General features: G+C 42.0%; 1 protein-coding gene across 1 annotated transcript in view; it reads left to right on the top strand.

The window, feature by feature from the left end:
• The window catches only part of EXOC4 (exocyst complex component 4), a 408,465-nt gene that overhangs the window by 108,637 nt on the left and 280,702 nt on the right, over nucleotides 1–19,126 (top strand). The window contains exons 8-9 of the mRNA XM_069801534.1: nucleotides 2,087–2,232; nucleotides 6,239–6,327. Coding sequence (XP_069657635.1) covers nucleotides 2,087–2,232; nucleotides 6,239–6,327 — 235 coding nt within the window. The remainder of the gene's footprint in view (nucleotides 1–2,086; nucleotides 2,233–6,238; nucleotides 6,328–19,126) is intronic.

Raw genomic sequence — 19,126 nt, 5'->3', positions numbered from 1 at the left:
CAACGCAATGAGAAACGAAAAGTTCAGGCTATTTTTTGTGGCAAGTAGTTGGCAAGATTTTCAGACTGGCCCACGTGTTAATTGTATTGCTTAAAAATTGTAAGGGTTTTAATCTTCATGCTGCAGTTATAAGCCAAATGTACTGTGTGTTGAAGATCTCGCCTGTCTTAACTTCTCTCCCACTTGGCTGTGTATTGTAACTGCTCAGCCATGCTTACACTTAATTACTTCGTTCTGAAGAATTTGTGTAACTGTTGAATACAGGGCACTGGAGCAGAAAGAGCTTTGATCTGTCTCGCACGGTTTCTGCTATGCTTGAATTTTATAACTTAAAGATGAACCTTGAGAATAGTTATCAAAACCAGCTATTTTCACTGCTTTTACAGCTTTTGACTTTTTCAGAGCCTTGAGTCTAACCATCCTGCCCTGCCTATCTAGTAATACCATAAATTAACAATTTTCTCTTCTTTTTTGTGATCAACAGTGTTTTCAGAATGGTTCTGAACATCTAACCACAAACTCATCTTCTGTTTCTCTGTTTCACTTTTTAACCAACAGGGATAATTCATTATGTTCCTAGCTCAAACCTCTGTTGGCTTATTGTAATCTTGGAGCCAAGTACTGTATTACACGCTTTACATTTCTTAGTCCTGGATATAAAGTGACACCAGAGTCGTGGAATCCATTCTAAATAGGTTTCATCCATAATGGGAGAAGAAATTGCTAAGTGTTTTTCTTTTTTTTAAAACTTGATTAAGTTTGAGGGTTTAATTACATTTTTGTGGTGATTTTAGGGTTGTTAATTCAAGTAGAGAAGATGAAATGCAAATAGGCGAATACAAACGGATTTGGTAAATTACTGTTAAAAATTAGCGCAGTGATTATTTTTACTCTTAACAATAAGCATGCATTTTAAAAGCTTGTGCTCAGGTAAAGTTTTAATTGAGATGTTTTAGGAGTCGAAGTTTCTTTGTGTTTGTATTTTTTTTTTCTCAAGCTATCCTGAATTGTTTCTAATTAGGGGCATGATACCATTTGCCTAGACATTTATTCCTATGTAATTTGTTTAAACTTCGCACAGTACTGATGTGTTCCTTTCATTACAGACAACTCTCTTTGATGGGCTTTGACTAGCTAATTATTAAAATGGAACACATTACTAATAGCCTCCGAGTAGGTAGAATTTTCTGAAAATAAACAGTGACTTTCTGAATGCACTGACAAAAGTTAATTTTTAAGGGGTTTCTTTCCATCTGCAGACACAAGGAAATTAAAAGTGAATGACTTGGAATCTCTTTCTACTTCTGTACCATGGAGTTGCTTAAACAGCATCAAAAATCAGGCCACTGCTCAGGGCTGCAAGGGTTTCACAGAGGGGACCCTCATCTCACAAAGGGACCCCCCAACCCCTTACTGAGTATACTGGGCTAGAGGAGAATCAATCCTAAACTACGTTGGCAAAACTGATGGCTGTGGGAATTCATATTTTCAGTGGTAAAAGAAGCATATTTGTTTTGAGAGCTATTAAAGGGCAATTTTTGCAGCATTCCCAGGATTTTTTTTTCCAACAGCATACGTGACCTGCAGCACATGCACCCGAACACGCACATAGTTGTTTTATATTTCTATATATATAGCAAATATATAGGCATACATACACATATGTAAAATATGCTTTTGTCACTGAACAGATCAATTTTGCTAACCTTTATGTTTTTAAGAGCGGTGGTGTGTAATCAGTCTGTAAAGGCCAGCCAACAACCCACCCACCATGTCCCTGTTACTGCTGCTGATAGAATCGGTTTTGGGAGGAGTGGGGACTTCTTGCAAGTTACCTTTGGTACCATCAGGGTTTTGTAGCAGATTGAGTTGGTCAAGTAATGCCAAACGAGCTTTTACCAAATTAGTGACAGTGGCATATAAATCACTAGGATCACATTTCTGAAAATAAAGCTAGGTTTCCATTAATTAAATTTTTGAGATTTTTATTAATTTTCCAGTCTTATAGGGTACCTAAGGGTCCTAGACATTACATAATAATGCTGTTTTATTTCGAATGCTGAGTTCTCCTTCCTTCTGTTCACAGATGCTGCTGACAGAATATCTGGATATGAAGAACACCCGCACTGCCTCGGAGCCATCCACCCAGCTTAGCTACGCCAGCTCTGGGAGAGAATTTGCAGCGTTCTTTGCAAAGAAGAAGCCACAAAGGCCTAAAACCCCTTTGTTCAAGTAAGTGCTGGGACGATGTTAAAGCTGTGCCTGAGCTGTCTTTGGTGCCTCGAGTATTGCACAACACTGGCTGCTAATCGCAGTTTCACAGTGTGAGAGAGTCTAAGTTTTGAGATGGAGATTTAATGCCCAAAGCTGAAGCCTCGGTAAGATCTCTGTTATGGATTCATCCCTGGTTTTTAGAGTGTAGCTCTTTCCAGGGCCCTTCTCGGGACTGGGATCTCGTTATACAAGCTTCTGCAAAGCATGCAGTGATACATTATGTCTGTCTTTGTCCACGGTAAATTCAGGACCTGTTAAAGAGTGCGATAAAGGGGACTGGACAAAGAGAATTAAGATAACTGTATAATTACTAGATAGACTAAGCAGTTAATCCTATCACTAACTCCTTTAATTCGGAGTTCAGAGTGGAAAGAAGTGGTTGGGAGGAGAGTATAAGAGAGAGGATGAGAGGCTAGGTGGCCAAGGGAAGGATTTGGGGGAAAAAATTTGATATGCAAGAATAAGGAGTGAGGAGGAGTTGTTGGTGAGCAGCACTGTTAGGAGACAAGAGATGGCCGTGTTATTACACCTAGGTTCAGGTGAGCTGTGCTGAGTTTTCATCTCTTCTGCTGTCTACATGTGCTGGTCATTCTCTTTGGCCTCTTGAGGATTTTGGGGAATACCAAAATGTCCTGTTTTGGCAGCAGGTGCTCCAAGTTCAAAGATCACAGCTTCCTTGGCTCTGCCAGCATAACTACATGTGTGGCTGCTGTTTTAACTCAGAACCACCAAAATAATCTTTTTAATATACTTTTTTTTTTTTTTTAAACGATGAGATTGTTCGAAAATAGTTGCTGAGGGAATGAGCAAGTTTCACAGCGGGTTTGAGGGAATGGCAGAGAGAGTACCAGCAGCTTGGAGCAGTAACCTTTTAACCGTGGTCAGCTGCAGCAGGAGCAGTGTATCTGATGGGTCCTCAGCACCCTCTGGACTATAAGCTGCTGCAGGGCTTGGGTTGTTTTTTGCTACTCATCTGAGTGCTGCTTAACCTTATGAGGCTTTGCTCTGCGGAGTCAAGAGAGCACAAGGTTAAAAAAAAAATCTAGTGGAATATTTGCTGGAGGGGGAGCGATTGGAAGTGCGCTGGTGTTTTCGTCCCTGATTTGCTGGAGACGTGGATCCATCAAGTCTGGGTATTTTTTTGTAATGAAGAACCCCTCATTTGTGATTGGAGGTAGATCATTGTGTGGTGGGGGAATAATGCAGGAACTTCAGTAATGGGAAAGGCTGAGAGTAATCAGCTGTTTCAGGCGAGTGGGAGGGGAGCTTTGTGTTCTGTGTCCTTTTTACAGATTGTTTGTTGTGGTTTTTTTTCAGCTAAAATTTATTTCTTGATTATGCAGAACTCCCTGTGCTTTGCCCCATGGGCACGTGTATCTGGTGGCTGTCTTCTTGTAGTACCTAAGGCCCCGGTTAGAAATCGAAGTCTTCCACGCTGCCTTCTCTCCCTGTCACAGGATGAGGTGTTTATGTGATCTTCTGTTAGAAGGTTAACTGTTGCCTGGAGGATTTCAGAGGTGCCTCCTGCCCCTCTCAACCCATGGTTATTCCCCTCACCATTTTTTTTTTTTTTTTTTTTTGTAACACTTCCATGACTCTTTGGGTTGAGAATGACACTCTTGGAATTTGCTCTGACTTGCAGATGTGTATTGGAGCAAAATAGGGCTGCCCACCTTTTGATATTGTGTCTCTTCTTGGGTGTACTTGGACCATTTAAGTTTGAGGAATAAGGGTGCTCTGTTTCACCTACAGCAGTTTAAGGCTGTATATTAGTTTGTCAAGAGAGAGTGAAGGTGGGTTTAATTGTTTAAAGGGAAGGTGCCTAACCTCATAGGAGCAGGATGTCTCTTACCACTCATGGTCTTGTCACAGAGTCATTGCCGGCACCGCAGTGACAGCAGCACTTATTGGGATCTCTTATTTGGTTATCTGTCTTCTGTCAGCTGTCACTGTATCTGTGGAAATCTCCGCTGAAATGGAATTTCTCAGTCCACTGAGGGATGTACATGTTTGATGGAGTGTTATTCTTGTCTCCTCTCCCATCTTCACTGCTTTTCATGCCAGGCTGCAAGGCTCTTTTTCTTGCCTTTCCATTAGTTCTGTCCAAATCAGAGGAGCCTTCCGCTTGTCATCAGAATATCTACATTTAATTCCTCACTTCAGAAGTCTCTTAGGGCAGGGCTCCACCTCGCGTTTTATTTGCAGATGGATGCAGGTGTTTGTGCTGTGTCCTTTGATAGTTTGCTGTAAGCTAATTTTATAAATACTAAGTACTTTTGCTAGTTGTTTATTCTAGCAATAGTGGGAAGGATAAGGAGTTGTCAGTTGTGTCCTGCTGTCTGGAAATCAGTAGCTAGCATTTGGAAGAGACTTTGAATTGTTGTTTCCCTATCTTTAAAATGGACGTAATTTAAAAAAAAAAAAAAAAACCAAAACCAAACAAAAAAACCTCACAATGTATTTAGTTGTTTAATGTTGGCTTAAAAAAGACAACTTCAGATGAGGGGACTTTGGGAATTCAGATAGTTCATGCCATCATAAACCTGGCTTTCTTCTCTTCCAAAAGGTAGCCAAGTGCACATTCAGGTTGCCATCTCCCTACAGATCAGATTTGCAAGATGGAAATTGGGCATAGGTGGGAAAGGAGTGAATTGTGCAAGCAGATGTTGAACACCCAATACATTAGTCTCAGGCTTGGCTGTAATTATATGTAATTCTATGTAAAACAAAAATATTTTGAAAGCTTTGCTGTGGGAGGATCAGCATGGGGAAAGGAGTTACAAGAGTAGGGGAGTTAAGTGTAAATAGGAACACAGGAAAAAAGCAGATCCAGGAGACAGCAGAGGAGGGAAACTATGGGAGAGAAACTGGATGGCGGTGGGGAAGAAGTGAATGCGATGAGGTCCTGCAGCAAAAGCCAGTGCAGGGCTCCGAGGGATAATCTGAGTCGCTGTCTCAAGGAAGAGACTGAGGTTTATTGCTGTAGTTTGCCTTGACCTGAAGCTTCTGGTTTCGATGCCTGGAGAAGACCTCGGGGCCATGGTGATAATGTTGCGCTTAATATCTCGCTAGGGGCGAAAGGGAGCACATCATAAATATAGACCCAAGAATTTACTGTTCATTTAATTAAAGTCTTAAGTGTTTGTTGTATTTTGATAGATTGTTATTAGTTCAGTTGCAATAATACTAACACTCGCAGTCCAAATTAAAGCAGAAGAGCCTCATTAGTAGTAATAACCTTCACACTGTTGCACAAGAAAGCTTACAAATGCTTGCGCCTTTTCTCTGCTGTGATGCTCGTGTTTCCAGTCTTGTCACGAGTCCTTGGCCATGGGACACTTGCGATCACAGGGACACCCAGCTCAGGGCACGGCAAGCCCAGAGACGTCCGGAGACCCTGGAGTGTCGGGTCAGTGCCCGGTCTGTGGCCTTGTGCTATCAAGTGCAAAAAATCACGTTTATGGAGATAGAGTAGTTGGAAAATATTTCTCTCTGCCTCTCAGATTGGTCCTTGTGGAGTGTTAGAGCCATATGACAAATACTTCATAATTTATTACTCCCTAGTTTTCAGGAGAATGTTGCTTTTTAATTTTTAGGTATGGGTAAGCAATTTAGATGGTGCTAGCCTATGGCTTTGGTTTGGATTTTACCAGTTTTTGGCGCCATTCCTACCTAAATGCCTGGGTGCTCCCAGCTGATAGAGCAGAGGAGCATCTCGGTGCTTTGCGGGCAGCTCTGTGTCATGGGTGGCTGCTGGCAGAGCTGTGTTGATCAGGGGTGGCAGAACGTGGTGCATCAGTGATGGGGAGTTTTACAGGAAAGATGGGCTTTTGTCTGCCTTGGTAAATTTGCTCCAACGTGCAGGGAAGTCCTTTTTGTTTAGAGGTGACTGGTGCTTACAAGAAGGATGCTTCTATGGATGGCTAACTGACTGGATTTTTTTTTTTTTTTTTTTTAATTACAGGTTTGAGTCCTCCTCCCATGCTATTAGCATGAGTGCCTATTTGCGTGAGCAGAGGAGGGAACTGTACAGCAGAAGTGGAGAACTTCAAGGTGGGGAAATAGATAATGTACTAGTTTGAATAATTCTCTTTTGCAGGAGCTTGAATATCCTGTTCATGCTACGTCAGGGTATTAATACCTCTCTATTTTGCCACACAGGCTGTCTAAATCTCTGCAGTTTTTAAGCTCTGTTTATTTATTCTTATTATGTTGTGAAGCAGCAGGGTTTCTCTTTATTCCCCCTGTGTTTTCAGCTAGAGGTCAAGGTCTTAAAAGATACTCATAAAACAATGGGTGAAATGCAGACAATCTCACCGTGAGCACTGCTTTTGGATGCTTGGAGCTACTGTCTGCTTCCTTATCTGCAGTTTATTTCCTTGCATCATATGCTGAATGTGGTACTTACCCTGGATTGCTTTGGGAGCTAAGCTCAGTCGTCTCATATTTGAAGCTACAAGTTTCTGTTGTATGGACTAAAGTGACCAATTCTTTGTCTTTTGTATAACACTTGAAGAGTTGCAGAGTGTTTGAAAATGGTGAATTGGAAGAGTTGGGCTATTCTCGCTGGTTTACATTGCTTGTGGCAAGTGCTGTGTATACACAGAGAAGAGTTCTCTCCCTGAGCATGGCATCATTTCACGTTTTTTTTCTGAATGGTCTAATTCACAAAAGTGTTGGCTTTGGGAGCAAAATCAAGGCAAAATCTGAAGGCTGTCACCATAATGTATAGCAGGACTAAATTCTTTTTGATCATATATTCTAGTTTCTTACTGGGCTAATCTTAAGAAGAAAATAATATATACTTTTCAAATATTATAGTGATGGACAAGGGTAGAATTTCTCCTTGAAATCTTACCCGTGATAAAAGTTGACTTTTAATTGAAGATGTTTTATATTTTACAAGAGAATTTTTGGATGATTTCATGTTCCCTTCCTCCTTTTGTAACTTAGCTGACCTCAGCGACAAGTTAAACCCACAGCAGTGTGAAAAGAAGCCTTGAGAGACATACAGTGTTCTCGTGACAGATCGCTTCAGTTAGGTGACTCTATAAAGATGGTCTTAGTATTGATGATTAAGGATATAGTTATTCACTCTATGGTGAATATTCACATACTTCTGGATGGACTGTGAAGGAAGAATGTGAGATAAAGATGTACTGAAGTTGACAGTTGCCCACACTAAGATCTGACAGCGTATAGGAATAAAATAAAGTGGAGATACCTGTCTTTTAAATTATGGTATCACCATTTATGCAGACTTGGAAGGTGTTTATCTTACAGCTCTTTACCTTTTGAGACTACGGTTTTCACCTTCAAAATCTGTCACGTGCTCTTGTGCCCAGGATTAACTGGAAGAAGTTACCCAGTTCAGCAGCATTGTGGTGGGTTGACGCTGGCTGGACACTGGGTGCCCACCAAAGCCGCTCTATCACTCCCCTTCTCAGCTGGACAGGGGAAAAAATATAATGAAAGGCTCGTGGGTTGAGATAAGGACAGGGAGATCATGCAACAATTACTGTAATGGGCAAAACAGACTTGACTTGGGGAAATTAGTTTAATTCGTTACCAATCAAATCAGAGTAGGGTAATGAGAAGTAAAACCAAATCTTAAAACACCTTCCCCCCACCCCTCCCTTCTTCCCAGGTACAACTTCGCTCCCAAATTCTCTACCTACCCCCCCGCCAGAGGTGCAGGGGGACGGGGAATGGGGGTTGGGGTCAGTTCATCACATGTTGTCTCTGCTGCTCCTTCCTCCTCAGAGGCAGGACTCATCACTCGTCCCCTGCTCCGGCGTGGAGTCCTCCCCGGGCTGCAGGTGGAGATCTGCTCCCCCATGGACCTCCCTGGGCTGCAGGGGGACAGCCTGCCTCACCGTGGTCTTCCCCACGGGCTGCAGGGGAATCTCTGCTCCGGCGCCTGGAGCATCTCCTCCCCTCCTTCTGCACTGACCTGGGGGTCTGCGGGGCTGTTTCTCTTACAAGTTCTCACTCCTCTCTCCGGCTGCAGTTTCTGTGCCCCGTGCAACTTTTTTCCCTTCTCAAATATGTTCTCCCAGAGGCGCTACCACCGTCACTGATGGGCTCGGCCTTGGCCAGCGGTGGGTCCGTCTCGGAGCCGGCTGGCCTTGGCTCTGTTGGACATAGGGGAAGCTTCTAGCAGCTTTTCACAGAAGCCACCCCATAAGCCCCCCACTACCAAAACCTTGCCACACAAACCCAATACAAGGTTGTTGTAAAGTGTAAGCTGTTATATTGCATCATCGTTTTCTTATACCAGGGGGCAGTAGGATTTTTAACTTCTCCACAGCTAATACCTCTGTGTTACAAACTGCGTGGGATAAATGTGTGTTCAAAGCAAAGAATTGTGAAGCTGTCTAGAGCACTAAGTTTGGAGCAGTGATGGGGTGTCCAGGTTTCAGCTGGGATAGAGTTGTCTTCCTAGTAGCTGGTATAGTGTTAATGTTTTGGATTTGGTGTGAGAAGAATGTGGATAACACACTGATGTTTTCAGTTGTTGCTGAGTAGTGTTTAAACTAAGTCAAGGATTTTTCAGCTTCTCGTGCCCAGCCAGCGAGAAGGCTGGAGGGGCACAAGACGTTGGGAGAGGACACAGCCAGGACAGCTGACCCAAACTGGCCAAAGGGGTATTCCATACCGTGTGACGTCATGCCCAGTATATAAACTGGGGGAGTGGGGGGATTGCTGCTTGGGAACTAACTGGGTATTGACTGGCGGGGTGGTGAGCAATTGCACTGTGCATCATTTGTATATTTCAGTCCTTTTATTATTACTGTTGTCATTTTATTAGGGTTATCATTATCATTATTTGTTTCTTCTTTTCTGTTCTATTAAACTGTTCTTATTCCAACCCACGAGTTTTACTCCTTTTCCCGATTTTCTTCCCCATCCCACTGGATGGGGGGGAGTGAGTGAGCGACTGCGTGGTGCTTAGTTGCTGGCTGGGGTTAAACCACGACACGGGCTCATCAGGGAGCCTGCAACACTTGCCTTAAAAATTTCAGGTCTCTTTGTCATGAGTCCTGTTCCCTTCTGTCATTCCCAGTTGCTTCCACACCCTGACCTGACCAGTTGTCCATGTTGCTTTAAAAAGACAGTAGAGAACAGCAGTGACTCAGTCCACATCTGTGTCCTCTTCCAGGTACCTTGTGGCTGAGATCGGGGTATTTTTGTCGTTACTATTGCTGTTAGGCTGAACTGAGGATTTGTATTTAAATAGCTCCTTTCCTGGGTTCAGAACTCGTTACTGATGGGCACAGCCAGATTTCATGAAAGAGTGACTCCTTATTGATACAAGACAAATCTTAAGGCAACATTTGTCATGAGCAGGAGACTGTGAGCGTTTTCAAGAGAGGAGGATGCAAAAGAGAGCTATGCAGACTTCCAGCTGCTGAGCTAGTGTGGGGTTGGAAAGAACAAAGCCTATGAGCTGACAAAGAAGTAAAGGACAACATATAGGAATTAGTGTGGATAGGGACAAGACTATGTTGCCCTTTCTGGATGAATTGGAAGAGCCTGAACGTGATGCAATAGGTGACAAAAAGTCAATGTAGGGAGTCAATAGGGACAATAGATGAGATGACTTTGCTGAGAAATCTTTGCAGTTTAACCATCAAGAAAAGTTTCTCTTTGAACTTTATGTTAAAAATGTACTATCCTCTCTTTCTATTATAAGCTGCTGTTCCCTTTTAGGTATCTCATTAATCTTCCTGAATCCCAGACCACAGCAAGATCTGCATTTTGATTTTGATTTTTTTTTTTTTTTTTTACCCCTTTTAAAGAGAAATACAATTTAATTGTTCAATCAGGTTACTGGAAGGCAGGCATGTGACACTCTCTGTTCTGTGAATGCCACACAGTTTCTCTTCCTGACAGCCTTATCCACAGGGATGATTTTTCAGTGGCAGCAGGGGGAGGGTGGCTTGTTAGGGAATCTTTTTCCTGAAAAGATCTTCAAAGAAACATATACATTAAAAAAAAAGAACTTATAAAAGTTTGGCTCATGCCAACTTTTTGAAATAAGAATTTAATTTAAATAGCCTTAAAATGTGTGAAGATCAGAGTGATGCTTTGTCATTAACCTCTTTCGTTTGGACTGAAATAGTGCAGTGCAGAAGGCACACATTATCCCTCAGTGGGAGAAAGGGACCTGCTGTAAGTGATTTAGAGATGGAATTCTTCTGTCTTATTCCACTGAAATTGGAGGAGGAAAACTCTAGGCCATGTATTTTTCCCTTGAAGTTAGACACACAAGTTGTTTGACAATTGTCATTAAAAAGGGGTGGGAGTGGGGGGGAAGCAAGTACATAACTGAAATTATCTCCTCTTAAACTAACATAGATGTGGTTCCCCGGGTTGTTGTCAGAGTTACAATGTCAGAGGTGGTTTATTCTGTACAAAACAGGTAATGACCATCATTAAGCTTCTCATTTCCTTTTTTCCCCAAGAGCCCATCCTGGCCATGTGCTGGCTGGGGAATTTACATTTTCCTTGTTGGAGCCCTCCTGCCATTTGTCAAATACAATGTTCTTTTTATAGACTGTCTTAAATAATGCCGGTGTATTTTAAAAACAAGGAAGTTTATTCCATGAGCAGCTGAATGACTGAAACCTCGTTCATCTCAGATGTGTCTCCTCCCTTAACGCCTTTCCTTCAGTAGCCACACTTCTCACCGTGTCTCTAAACCTGCTTCATCCCCCTCACTTCTTTCTCCCTGGCACCCACCAGTGCCTACCTGTGTCCCCGAACCACCCACTAAGCAAAAAGCAGCATGTACCATGGCTGGATCAAGTGAAGTACATACTGTGGAAGCATACGTGCAGGTTGCTGCCTGGCTGGTAGGTCCAACAGCGTGGAGAGCTAACACATCCTCACTGTAGCTTTTCCTTCTGTGGACGCACACGTTTATCCTGCTTTTGTCTGCACAGCTGTCTGTTTTCACAAAACCTCAAAGAATTTACTGCTTTTAAGATCTATGCCTCTGCCATGTTTAGCAGAAATTGGCTCACCAGCTCAGTCTTTGTGAGGGTGGGACAGCCAGCTGGAGAGACAGAAGATCAGGTAACTCTTATTTTCATCAGAAACAAGGCTAAAGTGTTGCTGTATTTCACTGCAGAGGTGGTTGCTTGTCGCTGACCGGTGGAATGAATCCCATGCATGCACCTTATTTCATTCCACTGCTGCCTTCAATTGCCAATGATTCCTTGGGAATAGGAGAAAAATGTGGTCTCTTGCCATTGAGGGAGGTCAAGGACTGCAGGAGGGGACAGTAGGTGGTAGGAGGGTGTCACTGGGGCTGCACAGTAAGGCAGGAGACAGTCTGCAGGGGCCTTGAGGTCTTTTTTGTTAAACTGAATGTAACTCGTATCTGGAAAACATGGTTTCAAGCAAAAATAAAGAGAAACACCACTACTATTCTGGATAGTATCTATGCTTGTCTGGATTTCTGATTGCGTATTCTGGTAATGTTTTTTAAAAGCACTAACCCAAGTTTTAATTTCATTGTACTGAGCATGGTACATGCAGGATTTGTGCATTGCGTACACCTGAAAGGATTAGTTTTTACATGATCTACCAGCCTTCACCAGCACAGTTGCCTTGCACAAGTGCCTTGAAGTCTGTCTTCCAGGGGTTTACACGTCTACATTTTGTGTGGCTGGGACAAAGGGGCAGTGGCAGGAGCTGGATTCTGGAGATGCCAGTCAGTTATAAAAAGTAAATAAACGCAAGCCAACAACAGAAGCGAAAGGAGCTATAAGTGAAAATGGAAAGCTCAGTGGACGATAATCTTTATTTCAGAAGGTGCCTGATCTGAGCTAGTGATCTTCCTTACTCGTGGATAGCCTCGTGTGCGTGGGATTCAGAAGACCCGGGGTAGGAGAGCTCCGAGGACACGAGATGTCTTGCCAGCAGCCGTGCACCGTGCTGCTTGCTGTTGGCTGATAATTTCTAGCGTGGTATTACTTTGTCAAAGGTGGTGTCGGTTATAGGCTCCTTCTAGATATATTCGGTACTGTTTCAGAGTCCTGTGGCCATAGGGAATTCACGTAGCTGTATATTGTGTTCATGGTAACCGTGGCCTCAGTTTAGTTTATCAGTAGAAATGGGAAAAGACTTTTTTTTATATGCTGTGAAAATCTGAAGAGCCTCAAGGGTGCTGATCAGCATGAAGAATAGAATCCGGCTTCTCGGTTATCTGTGTGCGTGCAGGCCCTGGTAGTTCATACGAAGGTCAGCTTTGCTGGTGTTGTACATCTGGGCCCTTTTTAAGAATGAAATGTTAAGTGCTCCTGAGCAGCTGTTGTTCCCATGGATGTTAATGGACTCCACAGCTGCTCAACACCTCTTAAAATTTGGGCTTGTTATTTCTTTCACTCTGGAAGTTCAGTGCACTTCAGCATTAATTAAATTTCTCAGTGTCTTTGCAGAGCGGGATTTTATTTGGATTGTAGCTGTGGTATGCGATGCGTCGTCCTGGGAAGGACGGTGGGAGCAGAATTAGAGTCAGAATCTCAGAGTCACCTTTCAGTCTTGTGTTAGATCGCACTGGTTTGGGTCTGAATACGTTATGGTATTAATGCATATAAAAATGGTGGCTTGGGAACACTCAACACAGCCGTGCGTTGAATGAGGTGGCTCTGCAGCCCTGTGGTTGCTGCTGTGCCCAGCCGTGTGCACGTTGTCCTGTGTGGCCGTGGGAGCTCTGGGGGATGCTGCCCTGCAGTGCCCCTTGAGGAATCGCTGCCTACAGGGGCTTTTATGCTGTGTAAGAGGATTGAAAATATTCTTGTATTGTCATTGTGCATTTTTTCTTTTCATTTGTTTTGTTTGGGGTTTTTTTTCTGAGAAATTGTGTCCTCTCTGATCCTGCTACTTGGGCATCTTGCACCTGAGTTTGTGCTCTTCTTGTCACTGGAAGATAGGGCAGTGCTTGTTGTACCTGCAAGGCAGAAAAAAGTTAAGTGACTTCACAGAGAAAGTCCTTAATAGAACAAAGAATGAAATTCATGCCCCAAAGCAGTGTTCCCCCAACTACTGGGCACATTTTGTGTGATGAACTGAAACAGCAAAAATTCAAAAATTCTGTATTTCTTTATGAAGTTATTTAAGCAGTTTCAGTCCAGAACACCCCTGTGATGCAGTGCACTTCTTCTGACTTCTTAAAAAAATTGCATAAGTTCCCTTTGCTTCAGTTTTCTTAAGGTTTAGTTTGTCAGAGGTGATTTTAAATACCCGGGACTCTTGCATAATTACTTTTTTCTTGGTGGGAGTAGCAGAGCATTATATAAATTTAATTTTTAAACTCCAAAATGAAAATCTAATGCAAGAGTTTCTTGTGGATTCTAAATATGCAACACTCAAATATCTCAAAGTTAGCCAGTAGTTCAACTATGTATATCATGTATAAGATTTCTTTTTTGCCAGCTACCGTGTGCAATATTATCTTTCTTATCTGAATGTCACTTAATATTGGCTGTGTGTTCGTCTCCTGGGTTGCAGTGGGTGTCACTAGAAGTTTGGACCTTGGCTGAATGGCTCAGGCATAACTGTTGGTACTTAAAATTAACTGATTTCTGCAAGTTTAAAGGATCAAGCATGGTCTCAGTGAGTTGGTAGGAGGACTACAAAACTAAAGGCGTATCATGTGCAGTTCCGGCAAAGGATGGCAAATCTGGCTGTGAAACAAAGGCCTATTGTAATGATACTACAGATACTGGATTTTTTTTTTTAACCGTATTTCTTACAATTAGAACCTCCAAGGAATTTTTTCTTGTTGGCCAGGTGATAAATAGAAAGCACTAAATATCCTATGATACAAATTTAAGTTTGGGGAGTGGGTCTGGGTTACTCACCAGTATGCTGTTCATCTATTCTCAGTCCAAGCCTGAAAATTTCTCGCCATAAGGTTTTAAGTAATTAATAAAATCAAAAGAGAAACTCTGCTAATTAAGATTTCGACGCCAAGAAGTAGCAGTGGAGGCAAATGGTATCTGATATGACAAGGGCACAATGTAAGGCCAGGTCCAGGGAAAATGCAGTTATTTGTAGGTGCCTTGTTCCATTTGGATTCACCAAAGGGCTGCGGGAGGGAGCCAGCTGTGTTTGCCAGTGACAAAAACGAATCTTGACATTTTGGATAATGAAAATTCGGTTCAGCACCTTTTAGATATGTGTATGATAATACGTTGTCAGTCAGAGGCAATGAGGAGGGGGAGAAGTAATACAATTCTTGTCTGGTTAAAGGAGACGACGTGACAAGTGGACAGTCCTGGTTAAAAATACCCTTTAGAAAAGGATGAGGAATAACCAGTTGAAGAATCAGCAAGTTGGTTATGCTAGGGAGGGGGGAAAAGATTTGATGTTATGAGCCTCCTGTCACGCAGCTGCTTTTGTCTCCCCGTGATGCGCAGGATCACAGTTTGCTTTGAGGCTGGGGCGGGGGGAGGAGAGGGGAGAGAATCGCTTTTTTGTGGTTCGACAGTATTAATGCAATCATCTAGTTCAGACCTTGTAAGCCCACTTATTATTTCCTCTGCGTGTGTTTTTTCTGGTTTAGCGGATTAGCTGCACTGTCTCTTCAAAGGCTATCCAATCAAGAAGGGGTTATTAAAATCGGGGCGGTTTATGACTGAGAATTAATTAGAGCAGCATTTTCATGCAAAACATCCAATTTTTTGATTAGCAATGGAGCAGGGCTGCAATTAACACTCTAGGAAGCTTAAATTTCCAGCATTTTGATTCTCAGGAAATGAGATTATCAAACTGGGGTCAGGCACTTGACAGCAAAAGGGGGATTATGTGTAAGAAAATAATTTGTTTCTTGATTTTGCCTCTGAGATTGTTATTAAAGCTATGGCAAATTCAGAGGGAGGCAAAAAGAGGAGGGAGATACCTAAAAATGGAAGCAGGAGAGACCCTTTGCTTTGTTAGTGCCCTCCTCGCTGTGCAGAGAGCTTTTCTCGTCCTGGCGTTAGTGAGAGCATGCTTTGCATTTGATTTACAGCAACAGGTTTTCATTTCTTTCGTGGGGTTACTCTGCCTTGTCTGATAATGTGTTTTCAGAATCCTGCAGTGGTTTTTTTTTTTTTTTTTTTAAACATTCAAAATATTTGTATCCAGGGGAAGGAGGCAATGCAATCATTTTAATAGACACATCACTTTGTCTCAGTTCCTTTAAGGGAGTATGTGGTGTGTGTGTTTTCTAAAAAAAAATTTTTTGATCCATTGCTGGTATCTGAGGACATATATTACTGCTTATTAAAGGCTGACCTTGGCCAGCTGTCGGGGTCTGTGAAGAAGAAGGAGGGCATCTCTGTTGCTTCTAGAGAACAGTTAAGGGTTTGGGGGGGTTATATCTCCCACTTAATTCTTCTCAATTCTCAGGGAGATGCAGGGTGTTGAAAGTCAGGCTTGGGCTGTGAAATCTCTTCTTTGGCTTGCGTTGGGGACTTTGAGCAGGCTAAGGCAGTACAAGTCATTTTTGATAGTCGGTTGATACTTGCTGACTGTTGTGAGTTCAGAGAGTGCCAGTTAGCATCTCCGCGAGAGAGCGGGAGATCAGCCGTCATCCATCTGCTTTTTAAAATGACCGTAGAATTCTTTTTATTACTACTTATTTTTGAGCAAAATTGTTCATGAAAGCAAGTATTGTGAAGTTAATTGTTGTTCGCAGCTGTGTTAGCCACGTTCTTAGTTCTGGGTCTTCCCTGGCAGTGCCCGCAGCCATTGCACCCTTTTCAGCAGCAGTCGCGTTATTAAGGAAGCTCAGTCTTGGCTTGCACCTTTAATTTATCTTCATAGGTTGGACCTTCTGCAAGCCTAGCAGCATGCCTCAGTTGTGCTTTGCTCCCTGACGTGGCCTCAACAAGGCACTCCAACCTTCAATCGTGACAATATTTTGATATTTGGTTTTGGGTCTCTGTTCAGGGCTTCTGAATAAGTCCTCGGTCTTGACTTCAAGTTCCTCTTGCTTTAGTCTTTGGCCCCATACACTGTTCTCCTCACTTCAGAGCCCAAGGACCTCTAGTAATCTACTACGTAGATTGTCAGATCCCGCACGGTCCTTTTTTTACTATGAAAAACAAAAATACCAGGGCATCACTGTATTGTGTCAGTAGAGAAGCTTCTCAAAGACCGAAAATCAATGATGGAATCAGTTACGAGTTCTGTCATCAGCTTGGATTATCCACCTTCACGACTCTCTTACTAATGCTAAGCTTTGCTTCCCTGTTGGTATGAGGAGGTACGTTGAAAAAAATACTCGTTGTATAAAATACCCCCACAAATGGATGCTCCAGTCTTATTAATATTGCTGGGAGGCTGCTCCAGCTAGGTCTGGTTTGTGTTGTATTTTTACAGTTCTGGGCAGAGAGACTCTCAGGTTTTCTGGGACTTGCTTTTTCACAGTGCCTTGTTTGGAAAGCAATCATTGATTTTCAAGGTACTTATTTAACAGTTTCTTTTCAGCTTTGAGTTTTGGATTACTAAACAATTTGAGGGCTTTGTGGTGAATTTACAAAGACAATGTGGAATTATCTCTTATTATGCAGATTAAAACAGAATAGGTAGGAAATGTTTATGCCTGTGAACTGTAATATTCTATTTCATATCAATTCCTGGAGTTTTTTTCAGGAGGACTAGACTTTTGGAGATAGTGAGCCATCTCAGCTTGATTCAGTGAGATGTCCAAGTCCTGATATGCATTAAAATCAGTCTGTATATTTTCATGTATTTAATTTCTAATTGGGTGTAACTTAACCTAAGTGAACATTAAGAGATCTGAATTCAGGGGTGAATAAAAGGAAGCATCTCTCTGTAATGTGACATATCTCAATTGGAGAGCATCTTCTCTCCTTTTTTCCCTTGTATCATCCAATGCAAAGCTTTCTGGGCTCGTCTGCGCCAGGCAGTGGACCGTGCTATAGATATGTCCCAGGCTGGAACAGATAAATCACTCTGCTTTTCTGAAGGACAGTGGAAACATTTCATCAGTACAGCCTGCAATAAAATAACTATGATACAGTTGAACAGGTACTATTCTTACTGTGATCTGAAATAATACACTCTTCCTTTCTCTCCGTATGAGAGCTTCACACTCTCCTGGAATTTGTGCTTTTGTGTAAAGTTCAGTAGTAAACCATTTATTTAAAACTATTCTGTCTTGCTGTTTAGGATCATGATTCTCTCAGTTTGGTAGGAGCAGGTCTGATTTCTGACGATCTGCTGTGCTTTGAGGAATATTCATCGCTCTACTGGTGGAAGTGGGCTGCACCAACCTGAAAGAATGAAAAAGGGTTCTGTAAGTTAAGTGGATGGTACTGACATTGTCCCTTCTAAAATTTTAATCATCTGAAGCCAAAATCCTATTTTGGAACTCTGGCTTTCCTTAGGACATTATTTACTGCAGAGCCACTTCCTTAACTCATTTAAGGAATGATTTTAACTTGCTCCCGTGTTAGGTTTTTGTTTGCTGCCGGGGCGTTCTGGTACGCCTTTGGTACCCCAGGTTTAGATACCTACACTTACCTTCTGTTATTGTTAATGATAATAACTTACAGTCATTTGAATCGGGGTTTGGCAGTTGCTAAGTGCTAAGCAACATCATAGACTTAGGCTGTAAAATGAGGACTAAAAATACCCAATGGGAATGCGGATTAGCTGAATGCAATTAGCTGGGTCAGAATTCGACCCGGTGAAGGTTGGCCAGTTAATCCTATTCTTTTGGGATCTTTAGCAACCAGGTTAGCCAAAACTGCAATATATCCTTCAAGAGGATACATAATTTCTGAAAAAGATTTATACAATATATATACATTCTAGAATGATTAATTGCTGTGATGGCATTGTATATATGTATATATATATTTTTTTAATCTGCCTTGTTAAATAGTATGAAGTCCTAAGATGCTCTTAGGTGCTCATGTTTTATGTTGAAATCTTGCTGACATTTGGGTTTTTCAGTAAGTTCTTACTTCTTTTCATATAGAAGTTTGTCCAGATCCATTTTTTATGCGGGTCAAATTCTTCTTGTCTGTAATTTCTTTGTTTTCACCAACTTAATTAGCTAGACTGTAAATATGTTGCTGAAACATTGCTTTTATTTCTCCTGTTTGATAGAGTAGCTAATCCTAATTAAAAAAAAAAAAAAGTCAAACAGAATTGTCCATGGAGACTGAACTGCTGTCTTGCCTGTTCTGCAAATTTTACACCCTTCAAGCTGAGACGTCTCCAGAAAGCAGTTAGATATCACAGGCTATGGCAAATTACAACACATACCTTAAGGGTGAGTGTGGAGGCAGTAGCTGTTGCTCTTGCCTTGTCTTGTACCTTTTCAGTGGGTAAAGAAGTGTTTAATCTCTGGCCCTGTCATTCTAATGCCTCTAATCTGTATTTGAAGTCCCTCAAAAATGCGAATCCACTGTTTTTCAAGTAGCATAAAAAATGCACCAAAGACAGCTATATTAGCATTTGGATTTTCTCTTTTGGCTTTGACGGATGGAAATATACATTTTTTTACACTGAAGAGTTTTTTATCTTGATAATGTTGAAATGAAACTTTAGTGACAGAGTAGTGGGCAGCTTTAGAAAGCCCTGCTTTCAAGTAGGGTTAAAGCCATTTAGGTGAGCATGAATTAACATTTCCCTTGTCTTGTAAAGGTCACCCTTTAATTGAGATTCACCATGTTCAGTCCAAAGCCTGGGTTCGAGGAGACCTCTCTTCTCAAAGAAGGCACAAATTGGCAGCATAATCTCATCAGAGGCTTAGGTTATATGGTAATAAATCATTCAATTCGAAGCTAACGAAACTGCCACGAAGCATAAAACATGCCAG

This window comes from Haliaeetus albicilla, chromosome 14, assembly GCF_947461875.1.
Source record: "Haliaeetus albicilla chromosome 14, bHalAlb1.1, whole genome shotgun sequence".
NCBI lineage: Eukaryota > Metazoa > Chordata > Aves > Accipitriformes > Accipitridae > Haliaeetus > Haliaeetus albicilla.
Note: the sequence above shows the minus strand (reverse complement) of the source record. Positions and strands in the feature narration are given on the sequence as shown.